Raw genomic sequence first — 16,443 nt, 5'->3', positions numbered from 1 at the left:
CCTCCAGCTGTCTGCATTCCACCAAGGAATTCTGAAACCGAGAAAAGCTCCTCCCACTGACTGCCCTCGGTACCCCACGGACAGAGCCAGGGACACCAAGGGGCTGGGCGGCGGTCAGAGGTCAGAGGCTGATGGGAGAAGGTCAGGGCTCTTGTGCAGCCTGGTTGGAGACATGGGGCTTGTCCCTTCTTCAGGTCCAGGAGCTAGAGGTGAGACTGGGAGGAGAGAAGAGAGGCCCCGAGGCCCTCCTCCCAGCTGACCTCAAACTGTACCGCTTCCCACCAGCTATGCCGCCCATGACCCCAGTCCCCAGGGCTGCTTACCCTGTCCTTCTATGCAAGGTGTGCTTCTCCGTCTAGAGTTAAAGGCCCGTCTGTTGCTGTTCGTGCCCCCACTGAGGATGAGGCAGGAGAGCAGCCCTGATCTCCGAAGTGCTTGGAGAGATGCTTACGTGGAAGCGCTCACTCGTCATGGATCAGCAACTCCGCATCCTGACAGGCACAGACTTCAGCTACAGGGCCCAGGCCGCTGGTCTGCACACATGGTGGCCTAGTTGCCAAGATTATCTAGTTACCAAGTTAGTTCCCAACCAACTACTAGTTACCAAGACTAACTAGTTACCAAGACTAGTTACATTCATGTCCTCCTGATACTTTCCATCCTTGTCCCCTGCGGGAGCAGATTCGGGGTTCTAATATACAAAGGCACACGCAGATTCATTTTAAATAAACTGATTTTATTTTGTTGAAAGTGTTTGTGTACCATGAGCACCTATACAAGACTGGTTTGGGGAAGGGAGAAGGGCCAGAGATGGAGGGGGACAGGTTTGTGCCCCACAGGTGGGAGGATGAGGGGGGAGAAATTTCAGCCCAGCTTGCCACTCCTTCATTGGCAAGAAAGAAGATGGCACGGAGTGCACTTCACTTTGACCCACTCCAAGGGAGAGAGGAGCAGAAATGGTGACACGTGGGCAAAGGGGGGCCTCTGGGAGTGACACACAGACTACTTCCAACCCTGAACAGAACCCAGGGATGCTCTGTCCTGGACATGTCAGGACTTGGGGGCTGAGGTGGTCCTCAAGGCCAGAGGTCAGGAGCCAGGGTATGGACCAGGGTCAGAGGTCAGGAGGTCGGAGGTTGCTTTCTGGGGTCAGGGGGCAGAGATGGGACTGCTCCTCAGGGTCAGAGGGCAGGGGGTGGGAAGACTGTTCTCTGGAGTCAGAGCTCGGGACTTGGGAGGGGCCCTCAGGCTGCACCACTCCCCAGCCTCCCAGGCCCTCTGAGTAGAGCTCTTGATTCTGCTCCTTCCACTGCCGGAACTTCTCTCCTGTCAGCTCCGGGTCACCGAGCACTTCCTCCAAGGCCTGCAGCTCCTGCAGCTTTGCCTGTGAAGAGAGTTGGGGGGGGGGGGGTTAAGGGGTCATGATCACGTGGGGAGAGGGGCCAGAGCCCAAGTCCAGAGCTCACTCTGGAGTCCAGGTTTAGAACCTAGCACCTGGCTCGGCCTAGCCCCAAACCTGACATTGAGAGGCTGGCTCCAGGAACCTAGAACTTGGCCCAGTCCAGAGCTGAGCCCAGCGCTCAGGGCCTGCAACCAGAACAGAAAGCCCAGAGCCCAGTCCCTCCCCATGCCCAGTGCCCTCCAGCCGACCTTGAGCGTGCTCTGTAGCGCGCGCACGCGGTGCACTCGCTCATTGAGCTGGGGGTCTCGGTTGCGCCTCATGAAAGAGCTCCGCCACTGTTCGTGAGTGAAGGGCTGCAGCTGGCCCAGAAGGGACACGCCCCCCTGCCTCAGCCCCTGCACCATTCCCTCCAGTGCCCCTTCGCTGCTGTCTGTGGGAGGGAGAAGCAGATGAGGATGTGCCCATCCCAGCTTCCCCCACCCTCCAGCTCAGCTCCGAACCCCAGCGCAACACCTGATGGCGGGCCAAAGGAAGTCCGTGGGCTGCCCTGGGTGGGGGTAGCTGCAGGTGACGTGTCTCCATGGAGTGGACTCCAAACTTGGGCTGGGCTGGGCTGTGGGCAGGGTATACGGAGAGGTGGGTGTCACTCTGAGCCCTATGGTCAGCTTTTAGCCCCCACCAGTCTCCTACTCACCGAGGCTGAGCGGGACCCAGCCTCATCGTCAGGGTCTTCTGCTTCTGTCTCACTGTAGCAGTCTGGGGGGGAAGATGAGCAGAGAGGGAGCCCACTAAGCCCATAGGGTTTGGGGAGGCCAGGGAGCAGGCCAGGGCACTGGAGTTTCCAGCCCCCATTCTAGGAGAGACAGAGGCTCAATTGAGACCCACCTGGTGGGACCCACCCCTGTGAGATACCCACCTTCCTCTCGCGGCAGGGAGGCCCGGCCTGGAGACTGGTACTTGGAAATGCAGGTAATGAGATGGCGTACCCACCTGTTGGGAGGTCGGGGCAGGGGGACAAACAGGTCTTGGAGTTTTCATCTACCATATGCCAGGGGATTTTCACCTTTATCATCTTCTAACTTCATCTGCAGAGCACCTCTGAGAGGTAGGAACTCTTATTAACCCATTTTATAGATGAGGAAACTGAGGCTTGGAGAAGTGAGTGCCCTGACCAGCCACTATCAGACAGTGGGGCTCGGGATTCAGGTTCCTGAGCCAGGCTCGCAAGCCCTCATGTGGGAGTGGGGGTATCAGGGGGAGGTGGCACTCACATGCTCAGGTCCTCCAGGGTATCAGCAGCAAAAATGAAGGGTTTGTACATGTCATGCGTGAGCTGGAACACACTGCCAGGGAGGCCATGGGAGGCCTCACTCAGCCTGGTGGTGCCCATCCAGAACCCAGGAGGCTGCCCCAGGAATCCCCCCCTCCCCCGGTCTCCTCCTCCTCCTCTCTTTCTTGCCCCAGCCCCCCATGTGTCACACTCCAGGACTTAACTATTTTTTCTTCTGATCCTGTCCACTTTCCAGACTGTAGTTGGAAACATTGATGAGGCCCTCAGCCTTCTCATCCTGGAGGGGAATCACAGAGTGAGGGTCAGCCTGAAGTCCCATTACCCTGGAGGCCCAGTCAGGCTCTGGGGGCAGGGAGAGGAGAGTGTGGTTCCTGGGCTCTCCAATCACAAATCTCCCAGTGCCTAGAGCTCAGGGCAGGAATCTGGGGTGGGGGGAGGGGACACAACCAAGGGGGGGCTCTTAAGCCAGGAAAGGGGAGCCAAAGGCAGCCAGGAGAACAGCCACAAGGGAGAAGACTGCTTATGCATTTGTTCTGTTATCCGATGAGCTTTGCAGAGCCCTAATATGCAGAGCGAACAGGACTCTCTACGCTGCCCATGATGCCTTTCTCAGCCTGCTTTCACACAACGTATCCATTCGTTTCTCTCCAAAGAGCGAGCTCATTTTATAGATAGGGCTTGGGGTGGGGTGGGGGGGTCTGTGGCCTGCCTGTGACCACAGGTGGAGGGGCTGGAGGAATAAGGACAAGGACCGTGGCTCTGACTCCCGCCTTGACCCGTGCATGGGGCGGGGGAGGAGGGGCCTCACCTGGGGCTGGCGGTACCAGTAGAGCGTGTGTCTCTTCAGCACAAACCAGCAGCGGCGCCAGCGAGGGCCCATGAAGCCACCCGGCACCTTGCGCAGCAGAAGCCATCCGTCACAGTCCGGCTGGCCCAGCTCCCGGCATGACACCCGCCGGCGACTCAGCCGCGTCGCCACGCCTGCAGGAGCACGGCCCGGCCCGGGTGATCAGACACCCCCACCTGCCCCCCACCCCCCGCACCAGCATTCCCAGCTGATCCTTCTGAACCCCTACTGTGCTTGAAGTGTTACAGGTCTCCCCCTGAGGTAGGGCTGACTCTTCCCATTTTAGAGACGAGGAAATGGAAGATCAGAGAAGCCCACAGCCCAAAGCCACAGAGCTGGTGAGAGGCCCAGGCTGCTGAGGAGACGCTGTGTGTGCAATGGGCAGGGGTGGGGGGTTGCGTCTTGCCAAACACTGGAAAGACTTTGAAGAGCTCCTGTCAGGGGACCCTCAGCCAATCAAGTATGTCTCTTACCTTTTGATTTCTTCCGACCAGAAACAGGACTCTGAAAAGGCCCTAAATGGTTAGAGAAGGGTCTGGGCCCAGAGCCACACACCCCTCCCTGCGGAGCTCTCCCCTTACCGTGTCAGGCTGTTCTGGGGCTTCCTGAGTCTCCGCTACCCCTGCTGGGTATGTGGCTAGAGGTGCAGGGTGAATGGGCCGGGACTCAAGGTCAAGGGAGGTAGAGTCTGTCAGGAAAGAGGAGAGAGAGAAGGGTCCATGAGCCCAGCCCCAGGCTGGGCAGCAGGGTGAGGATCTCAGAGTCGGTGGGGGGAGCAGGGTCAGAGCCAGGCATCCCACAAGCCTTGCCGGGGACATCTGCCACCTGCTGGGACTCTGCAACTACCTGTCCAGGTAGGGCTGGGTGCAGGACTTGGGTCTGAAGTCAGGTCAAAGGCAAAGACGTCTTCGGATGGGGCCCTGGGGAGAGCAAGGGGAGATGTGGTGAGTGAGCCCATGGCACCCCCGCCCAGACCCACCAGCGGCAGAGCCTGTTACCTGGGAGACAGTGGGGTGAAAGCCAGCAGTGGACTCGACAGTGGTGCGGAGCCCGGGGTCTGAGCAGGGGTCTGGGGAACAACCAGAAATGGTGACGGAGCTGCTGACAGGGGTCTGAAAGCGGGATGGGAGCAGGGTTGGGGGACTGGTACCTGAGGAGGGGTCTTTGGCACGGGGACCTTCTTCAGCACCAAGCTGACCCCGGCCGGCTCCCGCAGCAGCTCCCTCAGCACGTTCTTATGGGGCCAGCCCACCTGGACAGGGCAGGGGGCGGAGCGGGGCAGGGCAGGGCAGGGACCCTGGGCTGAGGCAGCGGCCCAGGAGGCTCTGGAGTAAGCCAACAGCCCCCCACCCTTGCCCTCAGCCTCCGGCCACTCCCCCTCCAGCCCCTTCCCCTTGGCCCTGCCAAGGCCACTCTGGCTCATCTCACAGACAGCAGCTCCTACAAGCCTGGTCTCCACAAGGGACTGCATGAGGCCCCCCCCACCCCCACCAGCCCTGGGTTTTCTCAGCAGCCCCTTCACCACCTCCCCACCCCACCCCAACCCCACCCCTCTCTGCCCTGAACAGCCACATCCCTCTCCTCCTCACTCACCACCACCTGCTCATTGACCTGGACAATCTCGTCTCCGGGAAGGATCTGCAGCGGGGAGTCAGCAGCGACCTGGAATGTGGGGTGGGGCTTATGGGGTTCGCTCTCCACAGGCCTGAAGCGGGCTCAACTGGAGAGTAGGGCCTTGGGGCGGGCAGCTGAGAAGGACGTAGGATTCTCACCTGGGGGCCCACACGGGACACGAAGTGCAGGCAGTTACCGGTGGTATGGATTTCCAGGCCCTGCCCAAGCAGAGGCCATAGTCACTGAGTGCTGGGGGCCAGGATTATTCTGTGGATGGAACTGAGGGGACAGCTGGCCCCAGGTAGGTGCTGCCCAACTTGCTGTGTGACTTTGGGCCTGTCACTCCTCTCTGGGCCCCTGCTGCCTCCTCTAATAAGGGCCAGGAAGAGGCTGGGCTTGCTGACTAATGAGGTCTCAGATCCTCAGCCGCCCTCCTGAAGGGATCAGTAGGGCTGGGGCAGGACAAGGGCAGGGCTGGGGACTCTGGTGTTTTCAACCAGTCAAAGATTAAAGCAACTAAGTCTGTGTCCTTTCCCCAGTCCCCTAATCTGCCACATCTGTGTCCAAGGGCTGGAATGTGTCCCCTGAGACCACATCAGCTAAAGCCCCCCAGGACTGGAGAAAGTACTTAATGACCTAAGACCCCAGTTAAGTCCTCTAGGCTTTTACCAGCTGCACAGAAGAGGGCTTCCAGCCGTAACTGTACAGCATTCCGGGGGCTCCTAGAACCATATTTCAGGGCCCAGACAAGGCTGCTGAGAGGTCATTGCTCACCAAAGGGTCATCCAGCTGCACACGCTCCAGCAGGGCCCTCTGTTCCAGCAGCTCCTGGGGGCTGCAGCGCAGGATGTGGTGGCAGATCCCGGCCACGTGGCTGCACTGGGGGAGGGGGCATGGGAAGCTGAGCCTCGAGTCCCTTCCCACTGCCACCCCAACGCCCCCACTCAACTGAAACCACACTCACAATCCTCAGGACTTGGCTCTCCCTCTCGGCTGCCGGACTGTCCTGGAAGCAGAGAGGGCAACAGCCTTCCTTGAGGCAGGAGCACTGCCTTTGCCCAAGGGAAGGGTGGGCTTCCCTGTGGTCCCTTCCCATGACCTGAATGCTGGTCTCCTCCCAGAATGACAAGGCCTCAGAGCTTTGGCTCCAGGGTCTTGTTCTGCTGATGCCAAGCCCCAGAAATCACCATACATCCCCTCCCCCGCTCCACCCCCATCCCCAGAGATGAACTTTCTGAGCCGCCCCTGCCAGCTAGAAGACCCCATGCCCCCATCGCCCCCTACCCCGTGGTCAGGCCTCCTTTCTTCCTGCCCGTCTCTTCCCAACCCCCACATGCCATCCTGTGCTGATTCACAGGTTATAAAAAGCTCTAGCCTGACTTGGTCTGTTACGGCCTGGGCCAAGCCTGGCCCTTGGTTCTCCTACCTCCTGCAAGGCCTGGCCCAGCTCCCCGCACAACTCCCCAATCTTCTGGCAGGCCGAGAAGTCATTTAAGTGGGAGAAGAGGTACCTGGCAGGGGGCAAGATGGTAAGGGCAGTGGTTAGGGGACTCTGATGACCAGTCAGTCATGGAACCACTCATGGGCAACTACTCGTCTGCCAGACGGGAGGTGGCGGGGGGGGGGTGGGGGTGGGGGCGGGATATCTGCTCTGATGGGTTTTGCTTGGGGTAAAGGAGAGAACTAATACATCGACAGAGCTTAGCACAGGGCTCATCTGTCAAGCACCCAGGATGTGCCAGGCCCTATTCCAAGCACTAGGGAGAGACCTTACACACATGATTACATCAATGATGATATAACTCCAGGAGCTGTGAGATGTAGGGAGCTCTGAGAACCTACAACAGGAAGGCTTCCCAGAGGAGTGACATTTGAGCTGGCATCTGTGGGACCAACAGCAGCGGCTGAAGGGAGTGGAGAAGCTCTCCATGCAGTGTCGGGACAGTTATGATGACGAGCCGTGGGGTGAATGGGAACCCAGGCTTCCCAGTGCCTCTGCATGGACCAAATAACCTCTTTGCCCATCTCCACAACATCTGAACATCAGCATAGCTCTATTCTCTCCCAGGCCGCAGAGGAGGTCAAGGATGAGAAGGGTCCCCTCCCCAGTAGGGTTTTAGGTACCTATTGAGCCAGAAAAGGAGGGTACGGGCCTCATGCACCAGCTCCACAGCTGCACTGAGGACATCAGCAGGGGGCTTGGCACAGCCTTCCAGGTGGCCCTGGACTAAGCTCTGGAAAGCATAGGTCCTCTGGAGCAAACCCTCTGTCAGGCTCTGAAGGTTCTCCGTCTGTAGGCCAGAGCTCTGGACCAGAAAAAAGGCAGGTTATCTCCTGGCAGCAGCCAGCCCCCCATTCTCGGCCAGCGTGGTCACCATTCATTCACTCACCAGGGCCCGGAGCTGTTCCACCCCTTCTAGGATGAGCTCCTGGTGACCGAGAGGCCACACAGTCAGGGCCTCAAGGCTGCGGGGACAGAGCTGGAGCAGGTACTTCCCGGGCAGCTCCCAGTCCTCAAAGCAGTAATGCTGCAGGGAGTCATCGAGGCCTGGAGGGAGGACAGGACTGCCATGGCCTCTCGGGCCACTTCCTCACTCCCACAAAGTCCCTTTCTCTCCCATCTGTTCCTAACCACAATCCTAGGACCCAGGCTGGGTTCTGCCCATTTCACAGATGAGACTACTGAGTGAGTAACATAACTGCTTTGTGCCTCAGCTGGGAAATGGCAGTAATATAAGCACCTATTTTCTGATCCAGTGCGTACCAAATGACAGGATACATGTCAAGCAGTTGGCCCATTCCCTGAATCATGGTAGTGACATCTCCCATTGTATCATTAGCAAACTCTTTCCCCGACCTACAAGGCCTTGTATGAGCAGGCCGCCATCTGCCTCTCCAGTCTCACCCCCTGGCACAGCCCCTCGAACTCAATACTTTAGATCCAGAGCACGAACTCCCTGGGGCTCCTGGAATGCTCTTTTGCCTCAGGGTCTTCGTATGTGCTATTTCTTCTGCCTGGGTAGTTCTAGCTACTTTACCTGCCTTTTTAATACAACTCCCTCCAGGAAGCTTTCCATAACTCCCCAGAGTGGGTCCGGGGCTCTCCTGCTCCCACTGCCCCTCAAGTTCTGGGCCATAAATAACTGTTCATCTTGAACTCTAGCCCATGCCTGGCACAGGGTAGACAAGGCAGACCAAAAATAGGAATAATATCTATTAAAAGCTTATCATGGGCTAGGCAAAATTTCAAGGGCAATCTACATGTTAACACATTTGGTGCATACTGAGTGTAGAAGGTAGTGACTCCTGTCATCCCCACTTTACGGGGCGCCTGGGTGGCTCACCCTTCGGCTCAGGTCACCATCCCAGGGTCCTGGGATGGAGCCATGCATCAGGCTCTCTGCTCAGCAGGGAACCTACTTCTCTTCCTCTCTCTGCCTGACTCTCTGCCTACTTGTGATCTCTGTCAAATAAATAAATAAAATCTTTTTAAAAAAAAAAAAAAGTAGCTTGCTCACCCTTTGAAGGAATTCTTTCCATTCCAAGTCAGGCTCTATCACCAGGGAGTGTGAGTGTCATTAATATTTCTCCTTCATTCCCCAGGTGACATTAAGAACACTGGACTGCGAGTTCCCAAACCTGTGACTCCAGGTATACAGCCCCTGGACAGCCCCTCTGCCCTGTGCAGTGACCCTGCTGCACTGCCTTCTTCCCCCAAAGTCTCCTACACTGAGCCCCACAGGCTAGGCTCCTGCCATGATTGTCTCATTTTGTCTACCTCATGAGAGTTGCAGACTCTCTCACCTTATGGATGGAGAAACTGAGACCTCTGGTCGCAGAGCTGGTGAGCGGAGGGGAGGGGCCTGGAGCTCGGCCTAGGAGTCTGACTCCAGGCCTGAATCCGTGCTTTTCAAGGGCTGGTCGCTCTGAGCCCTGAGCCTGCCAGCAGCGTCCTCCGTTCCCCTCCACTCCGTTGCGAGCTTCCCTCCCAGGAAGGCTGTCAGGACTCCCCTCCCCTTCCCTCTCCTAACTGCAGTCTGGGCCGTTTCCCACCCATCGGGGCTGACGCTGGCCAGCATGTCCTCCCTGGAGGCCCCCAGGGTGGGGCTGTGCCAACCCCTTCGGTCTGGCTGGGCCTTCTGTTTCTCTCACTGGGAACCTCAAGGTGGTGAGAAAGGAAAACACAGGAGGACCGGGCCTATTCCAAAGCCCAAGGAAATCACTTCCTGGCTCAGTGCGTCAGTTTCCGCTTCTGAAAAATGGGTTTAAGAACAGCCCACTGAGCTCTGGGGCCGAGGGAAGATAAAGGAGATTGAGTGGGCGGGGGCGCGCTGGGGCCCTCTCTCTGTTTTCCTGACACCACCTCCGCCACCCTGGCCGCCACCGGCGTTATTGGGGCGCCGGGAGACCCATTCTGAGTTCTCGGGGCCCCCGGGGTCATGCCGCCGATCCTTCTGCCTAGCACAGTACCGGGTACCTGGCAGACCGTCTATACAGGACTTGTTGACTAACCGACAGACCTGGCTCCTCCTTTTTTCCTTTCCCTCTCCCCTCGCAGCGCCCCTCAAGCCCGATTCTGCCCAGGCCCACCTCTCAGCCAAGCTGCCACCTTCCCGGGGGTCCAGGTCGCCACTGGTTCCATGGCCGAGACCGCCCGCTGGGATCTGCTCTCGCCGGGTCCCGCCCGCGCAGGAATTTCCGCCCGCGGAGTCGGGCCTGGGGAGGGACCTGGGCCGGGCGCGGGGCGGAGCCACCCGCACACCTGGGCCCAACTTGCACCGCCAGGTGAGGCGCTGCGACCGCCATTGGCCCGCCGCTGGCCCGCCTCCTACCCCGCCCTCCAGGCGTCCTCCGGCTACTCCGCGGCCCGACCCGAGGCGGTGTCCCTGCTGTGAGACCCTAGGATCCCGCCCCAAACTGCACTTTGACTTTTAGGCTTTTCAAAAAAGAAAAAAAGAAAGAAAAGAAAAAGGTGAGCAGGGAGTGCAGCAGCAAAGCACAGAGGTTAGGGAGCCAGAGCCCTGACTGCAAATGTCCCCTCCGCAGCTTCTTAGCTGTCCAGCCTCAGTTTGTCTGCAAAATGGGCTGCTGTGCATAGTACCTGCATTAACAGCTCTAAAACTTTTTGGAACAGGGGTTTTTAGTTTCCCTCTTTTTTGGCACACAGACCCTTCTGGCACTCTGATGAAAGCTACAGACCCTTTCTCAGAATAGTGCTTTTGGAAGCATCCCACAAATTTATAAGACACCTGGGTGGCTCAGTCAGTCAAGCGTCTGTCTTTGCATGATCCCAGGGTCCTGGGATCCAATTCTGCATCAGGCTCCTTACTCAGTGGAGAACCTGCTTCTCCCTCTGCCTGCTGCTCCCCTGTTTGTGCTCTCCCTCTCTCTCTGGCAAATAAATGCAATCTTAAAACAAAACAAGACACAGATTTATGATTGGGGTGCTTGGCTGGCTCAGTCAGTACAATGTGTAACTTTTCATCTCAGGGTTGTGAGTTCGAGCCCATGTCCGTTGGGTGTAGAGATTACTTAAAAAAAATAAAAATCCTAGGGGTGCCTGGGTGGCTCAGGTCATGGTCTCAGGGTCCTGGAATCGAGCCCCGTGTCGGGCTCTCTGCTCAGTGGGGAGCCTGCTTCCTCCTCTCTTTCTGCCTGCCTCTCTGCCTACTTGTGATCTCTGTCAAATAAATAAATAAATAAAATCTTTAAAAAAAATAAAATCTTTAAAAAAACACACCACAAATTTATGATACAGTATTATGTTTATTAGCATTAAATAAGACTATTAAATTTTCCTTTTGTAACAATATCAGCACGTTGTTCACCTAGAAGAACGTTCAGCTGTGGGGGAGTCTTTGATTCACCTTTTTGCACGTATTTATCAGTTAACAACTAAGCAGAGGGAATGCAGGAGATAATGGGGAAGCCTAGGTCACCAGCGTGAGAACGGGTAGATGAGATGCACCATTTGGTCACGGATCCTCTGCTAGGCCACAGCTGCCCAATCAATGGTGGCTACATAGCAGGAGTGTCTGAAAGAGTGTGATTTAGCAGTGGGCTAATAACTATCACGATTTTGAAATAGTCATGAGCATATATAATGTGGAGACCGTTGAACAACTGATTTTGATATGAAAATATCTGTGATTTCAATAGGTGACAAAGACACAAAGATTGATAAGTCAATCCATATAGAAGGAAATGGTAAATTTTGGTTATAAGTTAGTGAAAAATGTAACATTTTTTCCCATCCAAATTTATGGGGCCCCTGAATTCTGAATCCCAGTTAAGACCCCTTCTCTTTGAACAAGTCTGAAACATACTGTTTAGAACTGTCACCATCCTCACCACCACCATCACCATCATCATCCCATGCCAGGAGACTCCCCGGACTTCGTAATCAGACAGAATCAGTTCCATCTGCTGTGTGACTGAGACTAACCTCAATACCTCTCTGAACCTGTTTTTTCCCATCTAAAACAGGGACATCTACACCTTAGCACAGTGAAGATTTGCTCAAAGTACTTTGAAATCTGTCACATAGGATACACAGGAGTTATTATTGCTTTGATTTTGTGGAGAGGGGCTTGGCCTCTGGAATCCCTACCAGTGCCCCAATGCTTTCAAGGCCTGTCATGATCTTGCCCTAAAACCCAAATTCTGCACTTGGCCTATGGATGGCTCTTATAGTGTGTTTCAGTTGTCATCACTGAATAATTTCACATACAAATCCAGGTCTCTGGACCTTGGCCAGCTCTGCTGACCCCTTCCCACTTTCACATGGGGCATCGAACATGAATGCAGACTGCTGGCTGTATCTTTCAAGGTCCCCGCAGGTCCCTGCAGGCCTTGCTCCCTCACTGGTGACCCAGGAGGCTCCAAATGTGCAACACAGCCCTCACCTCTGGCTTCCTCCTTTGACTGACGCCTCCTTACACCCTGCGCAGCATGTGTCCCTCCATCACTGCTCCACGCTGCACCCCCCTTTCACATTTTTGCCTCTTCCTTCAACAGCCTTCCTGTGGCACTCTGCGGAATCCCAATAAACACAGACCCTGTCTCCACCATCCTGATTTCGTCAAACACCTTCCCTGAGCCAGCCGGCCCCTGCCCTCCCCGAACACGAAATCCTGCAGGGGAGAAACAGACAGGAACTCACCGCTCATACTCAACTGCTCCCCTGAAAGGCCTGGGGGCCTCACACCCACAACCTTGCCTTTATTTTGTGTACCTGGTAGGGCTCGGCAGGTAAGGGTAGAGTAAATGGTAGTAGTTTTACGAGTTTATAAGAGTTACTTCTATACATTTGCTGTAAAACATTCAAAGGTTAACAGTAGGGCATTCTCTCTCTCTCTTCCATTCCCAAACGGGGACTACTGAAAGTTTCCATTCTCTACATAGGCAGATACGCCACATGCTATGTTTTTCATTTTAGGAGATAGTCAACACCAAATAAAATAATATACATTCACTGCTTAGAATACTGCCTGACACGGTTGGCCACTGGTTTTTAGCATGCCGTGGACAACTTTCTTAATCAGTATATACTGATCTTCTTTTATTGTTCTCAAGCCAAGAATAGGAAAGTCCCTATAGGAACTTCATCTTGGAGAAAGAAGTGGTATGTGCCTCTCCCCAAGGTAGGGGCCGTTGATCCAACAGAAACCAAGTGAAAAGGCCTACCGCTGTTTGGGAGGATAGGAAGTTAATAAGGCACTCTGCTCCTCCTTTGCTGAGGACTGACTGGTGATATCCAACCATCTGAGGGGTAGGGAAAGAGCCGGAACCAGGGCTGGGGAGACCCTCCCAATACCTGATCCAGGTCTAAGACTCCTGAGCGCTGCCAGGCAAGGCCTCTCCTGACTACCCAGCCTGGCCTCCCTGGCGAGTGGGGGAGGTGCTGCTCAGGCCTGATGCTGATCTCTCTTGACAGCTGTTCCTGAGGCTGGCAGGATGGGCAGGAGGGGGAAGGGACCAGATTTAAAGGTTTAGCTGCCCCGCCCCCTGCCAGACTTGGGAGAGCAAACACTGGTGAGCATCCTCTCAGGCATGGCTCTCATGCATATGGGAGGTCAGAAACCTCTATGCCCTGATTTCTGCTCCTGGGTATCACCAACACCACTACCCCTCATTCCTGCTTCCACCTCACAGGCCGCCAGGGAGACCAGTGGCATCCACCATGAAATTCCGACGCCTGACCCCCGGCTACTTCCGGGTATTACAGGTAAGTACCTCTCACTGATGGCTTCGGCCACCGACCCCCCGCTTTTCCATTACCATAGCTGGGCTGACACCCCCAGCAGCCAGGCTGTCACGTTTGCTGCCGCCTGAGCAGCCAGGGCCCAGATGGGCAGTGAAGCGAGAGGGATCGGGATGGAATCTCCCTGGGGCAACAATGGCACACGTATCTCCTTCACCCAGCCGTCCCTTCTCCGCTCCTTCCCACCCTCTACCTTCCAGGAAGTCTCAACTGACCCACCCCTCAGATGGAGCCTCTGTGTATCTCCAGATGCAGATAGCTGGGGAGCTGAAAGCAGAGCCCCGAAGTCCGCTGGCTGGGGTTGTGGCTACGCTGCTGGCTGTCCTGGGACTGGGTGGCTCCTGCTATGCTGTCTGGAAGATGGTGGGGCAGCAGCGGCGGCCACAGGCCTGAGGATAAAGTAGGCGGCCTCTTACCTGGGTCCTGGGGGACGTGACTCAGTGGGGGCTGTAATCTCGGGAGCCCATTTCTTTTCTGAGGGCCAGTCCCTGCTCTCATGAGAGCAGGACAGTATAAACCTGATCCTTCCTCTCCCCTTCACTGACCTGGGTTCCACTTTGGGTCTCCAGCTAAGATGCAGGATCCCCGAGGGAAGGCAAGGCTGTAGGTTCCAAAGCTGGACCAAGTAGGGAATAGACAACCTAGGCCCTGTAAACAAAAGTAGCAGAAACACCCGCCCCCACCCCCACCCAGGGCAGGAGCTGGGGGGAGTGGGTTGGAGGTTAGGGTCAGAGGCAAATCTTCTCTAACCAGTTCCTTTATTGAGGGTGAGGCCATCCACTCCCCAAGCCCAGGGCCAAAAGAGGTTGGCACAGTCTCTCCCAGCATAGCCCTTGCCTTGCTGTCCACGGGCAGCTCCCCTGATTTGCACCCTCAGGTCATGTCAGGGAGTTGTGTCCATCTCAGGGACCTCAGTGGATACTTCCGTGGGCACTGCCAGTCGCTGGGGGGTCATATAAGAGCCCATTCCCGCTGCCCTTTCGGCCTCTTCCTGACTGTAGGGCTCCACGCTCAGCTGCTTTAGCCTGGGAGAAAGAAGAATGAGAGTTGGGAGCTGACCAGACGCAAGACCTGTCTGCCCAGACGTTCATCAGTCCTCTCCTTACTCCTTCATACCTTTTCTTGTGGTCTTTGGATCGGAAGTGGGTCTTCAGGGTGGCGGAATCGATGAAGTATCTCCTGTAGGGATGGGAGGTGGGTAAAAAGAGTGAGGTGATGCCTCTCAGATATGCCTATCTCCCTGAACCTAGCTATTCCTGACACTTGGCAGCGAACCTGAAGGGATGGGAAACCAGGAGACCCACGGGTTGCAGGAGAAAGACCCTGCACGTCCCAGGGCCCGGACCTCACGCCCCTGTCTGTCCCGCCCCGCCTATGCTTCTCCTCCCCAGGCCAGGCCGGGGCGGGGCGGGACTCACGCGCAGGCCAGACAGCGATGCAGGCCGCCCCCTGGCAGGTCGGGGTCAGGCTCAGGGCCCGGGTCTGGCCGAGACCGTGCGGGAACCTGGGGCCGCAGCTCGCGGTGAATCTCATCCAGGTCCGGCCGCCGCCGCTTCGCCTTCATCTGGCGGGCCAGGGAATGGGCTCGGTGCGCACCCGTCCGGCGGGAGCGACCCATGGCCGGTGACAGAGGGGCCAGGACGCCCAGAGCCGGGTCGGGCGCACACGTGTGGGAGCTTCCGGATTGTGGGATGACGTTACGTGACGCCCGGGGGCAGACCAGGCTCCTCCAGACCGCCTCAGATGACGTCACTTGCGCTGTTGGAGTCTTGAGCGCCCCCACGCGGCCATCAACGTCAGTGACGGAGCGCGGGGCGGGGCCCAGAAGCCGCTTCATCCGACCTGAGCGAGGCTATTGCTGGGGAGCTGCTGGGTGGTGCGTGCCCCCGGGGGATTCCGGTCCCTGCCCTCCCGTCCTGCCTGGCCCAGCGTATCTCTGCGTCATCCCCGGGCACTGTCACCCCTAGCTTCTTCCCAGATCTTAGACTCTGAGGTCAGTCGAGAGAGGGAAAATGCTTCGCGCATCTCTGGAAGGCGCTGGAAAATGTCCGTGATGTGAATAAATGAATTAATGAGTAAGAGTGAGTACGTTTGCGATCCTGGCCCCCACAAAGATTCCTGAGATACTTCCAGTTCCTGACAAAGCCCTCACCACTTCTCACCGTTCCCCACTTATTCCCTTGGGTCTCCATCCTTCATCCACCCCAGTCAGATCCGTGAGCAAGGAGTGTTCCTCCTGGGGAGGACAGTGCACAGGCATGTCCTCAGACTGAATGGGGGTCAGCTCCTCTCACGGGAAGAGGAAGTGCGCACAGAAGGACCTCTCATCTTTGCCCCCTTTCTCTGAGCCCTGGATTCCCAGGCATGGGCTGGCAGCAAAGGCAAATACAGCCGAGGTGTTGTGTGCTCAGAATGGGGAGAGGGCCAGAGAGCCTTTCCCCATTCATCGGAGCCTGGTGCCTTTCTGGCTGACCAGAGGAGCTCAGCAATAATTCAGGGACTCCAGCTCTTTGGAACCTGTTGCCAGGAAACAGGTAGACGTGCACGTGCATCCCTGAGGAAGGGAATCAGTTTCCAGCCCAGACAAAGCAATGAAATGTAAGCCCAGGATGCCAACTGGGGACCTTAGAACCTCCTCAATCCAGTTCACAGCTGAGTAGGGATCTAGGGCAGGCCCTGTTTAGGGCACATCTGGTGTGACTACAGACACAGGAGCACCAGAGTGGGTCTTGGGCCCAAAGACTTTACAAATGGACTTTGTGAATGAAAACAGATTTTTCCTAGAGCCATTCCGAGAGATCAAATTCAAACTCAAGTACCCCTAGGGCCAGGAAGGAGGCCTCCATGGAGATGTCTTCATTATTCTTGGCCAATATGGGTCAAGACCAGGGACTGAAGCCACAGAAGCCAGCTCTGTCCCATCCCCACCCCAGACTCCTCTGGATCAGATTCACCTGCTGGACACTGTGCCAGATGGGGAGACTGGTGCATCTTTAATGAAGTCACCTGATCCCTGGGACAGGCTC

The 16,443-nt window shown here is 56.5% G+C and overlaps 3 protein-coding genes across 5 annotated transcripts; 1 reads left to right on the top strand and 2 right to left on the bottom strand.

Annotated features, from left to right (window-relative positions):
- Positions 1-715: 715 nt before the first annotated feature.
- CNKSR1 (connector enhancer of kinase suppressor of Ras 1) lies at positions 716-9,901 on the bottom strand. 3 transcript variants are annotated; one of them, XM_059137197.1, is made up of 21 exons: positions 9,745-9,901; positions 7,545-7,702; positions 7,279-7,460; positions 6,581-6,665; positions 6,119-6,160; positions 5,929-6,033; positions 5,313-5,372; positions 5,134-5,202; positions 4,691-4,792; positions 4,539-4,609; positions 4,387-4,460; positions 4,122-4,228; positions 4,014-4,044; positions 3,502-3,674; positions 2,897-2,970; positions 2,674-2,745; positions 2,319-2,392; positions 2,097-2,158; positions 1,916-2,015; positions 1,651-1,832; positions 716-1,384 (listed from the first exon to the last, which is right to left on the bottom strand). In XM_059137197.1, the coding sequence occupies exons 1-21, from the start codon at positions 9,794-9,796 to the stop codon at positions 1,115-1,117; spliced, it is 2,145 nt and encodes a 714-aa protein (XP_058993180.1). In that variant the 5' UTR covers positions 9,797-9,901; the 3' UTR covers positions 716-1,114. The 3 variants fall into 3 exon arrangements, with proteins under 3 accessions (XP_058993180.1, XP_058993181.1, XP_058993182.1); XM_059137198.1 differs by lacking the exon at positions 5,313-5,372; XM_059137199.1 differs by lacking the exons at positions 6,581-6,665; positions 7,279-7,460; positions 7,545-7,702; positions 9,745-9,901 and adding an exon at positions 6,439-6,504.
- A 3,435-nt stretch (positions 9,902-13,336) lies between these two features.
- Positions 13,337-13,810, top strand: ZNF593OS (ZNF593 opposite strand). The gene is made up of 2 exons (XM_059137461.1): positions 13,337-13,381; positions 13,667-13,810. Exons 1-2 carry the CDS (start codon positions 13,337-13,339, stop codon positions 13,808-13,810), a joined length of 189 nt encoding a protein of 62 aa, XP_058993444.1.
- A 348-nt stretch (positions 13,811-14,158) lies between these two features.
- On the bottom strand, positions 14,159-15,132 carry ZNF593 (zinc finger protein 593). The gene is made up of 3 exons (XM_059136945.1): positions 14,836-15,132; positions 14,534-14,596; positions 14,159-14,442 (listed from the first exon to the last, which is right to left on the bottom strand). The coding sequence occupies exons 1-3, from the start codon at positions 15,033-15,035 to the stop codon at positions 14,301-14,303; spliced, it is 405 nt and encodes a 134-aa protein (XP_058992928.1). The 5' UTR covers positions 15,036-15,132; the 3' UTR covers positions 14,159-14,300.
- Positions 15,133-16,443: the final 1,311 nt, after the last annotated feature.

Source organism: Mustela lutreola, chromosome 10 (genome assembly GCF_030435805.1).
Source record: "Mustela lutreola isolate mMusLut2 chromosome 10, mMusLut2.pri, whole genome shotgun sequence".
NCBI classification, from domain to species: Eukaryota; Metazoa; Chordata; class Mammalia; order Carnivora; family Mustelidae; genus Mustela; species Mustela lutreola.
Note: the sequence above shows the minus strand (reverse complement) of the source record. Positions and strands in the feature narration are given on the sequence as shown.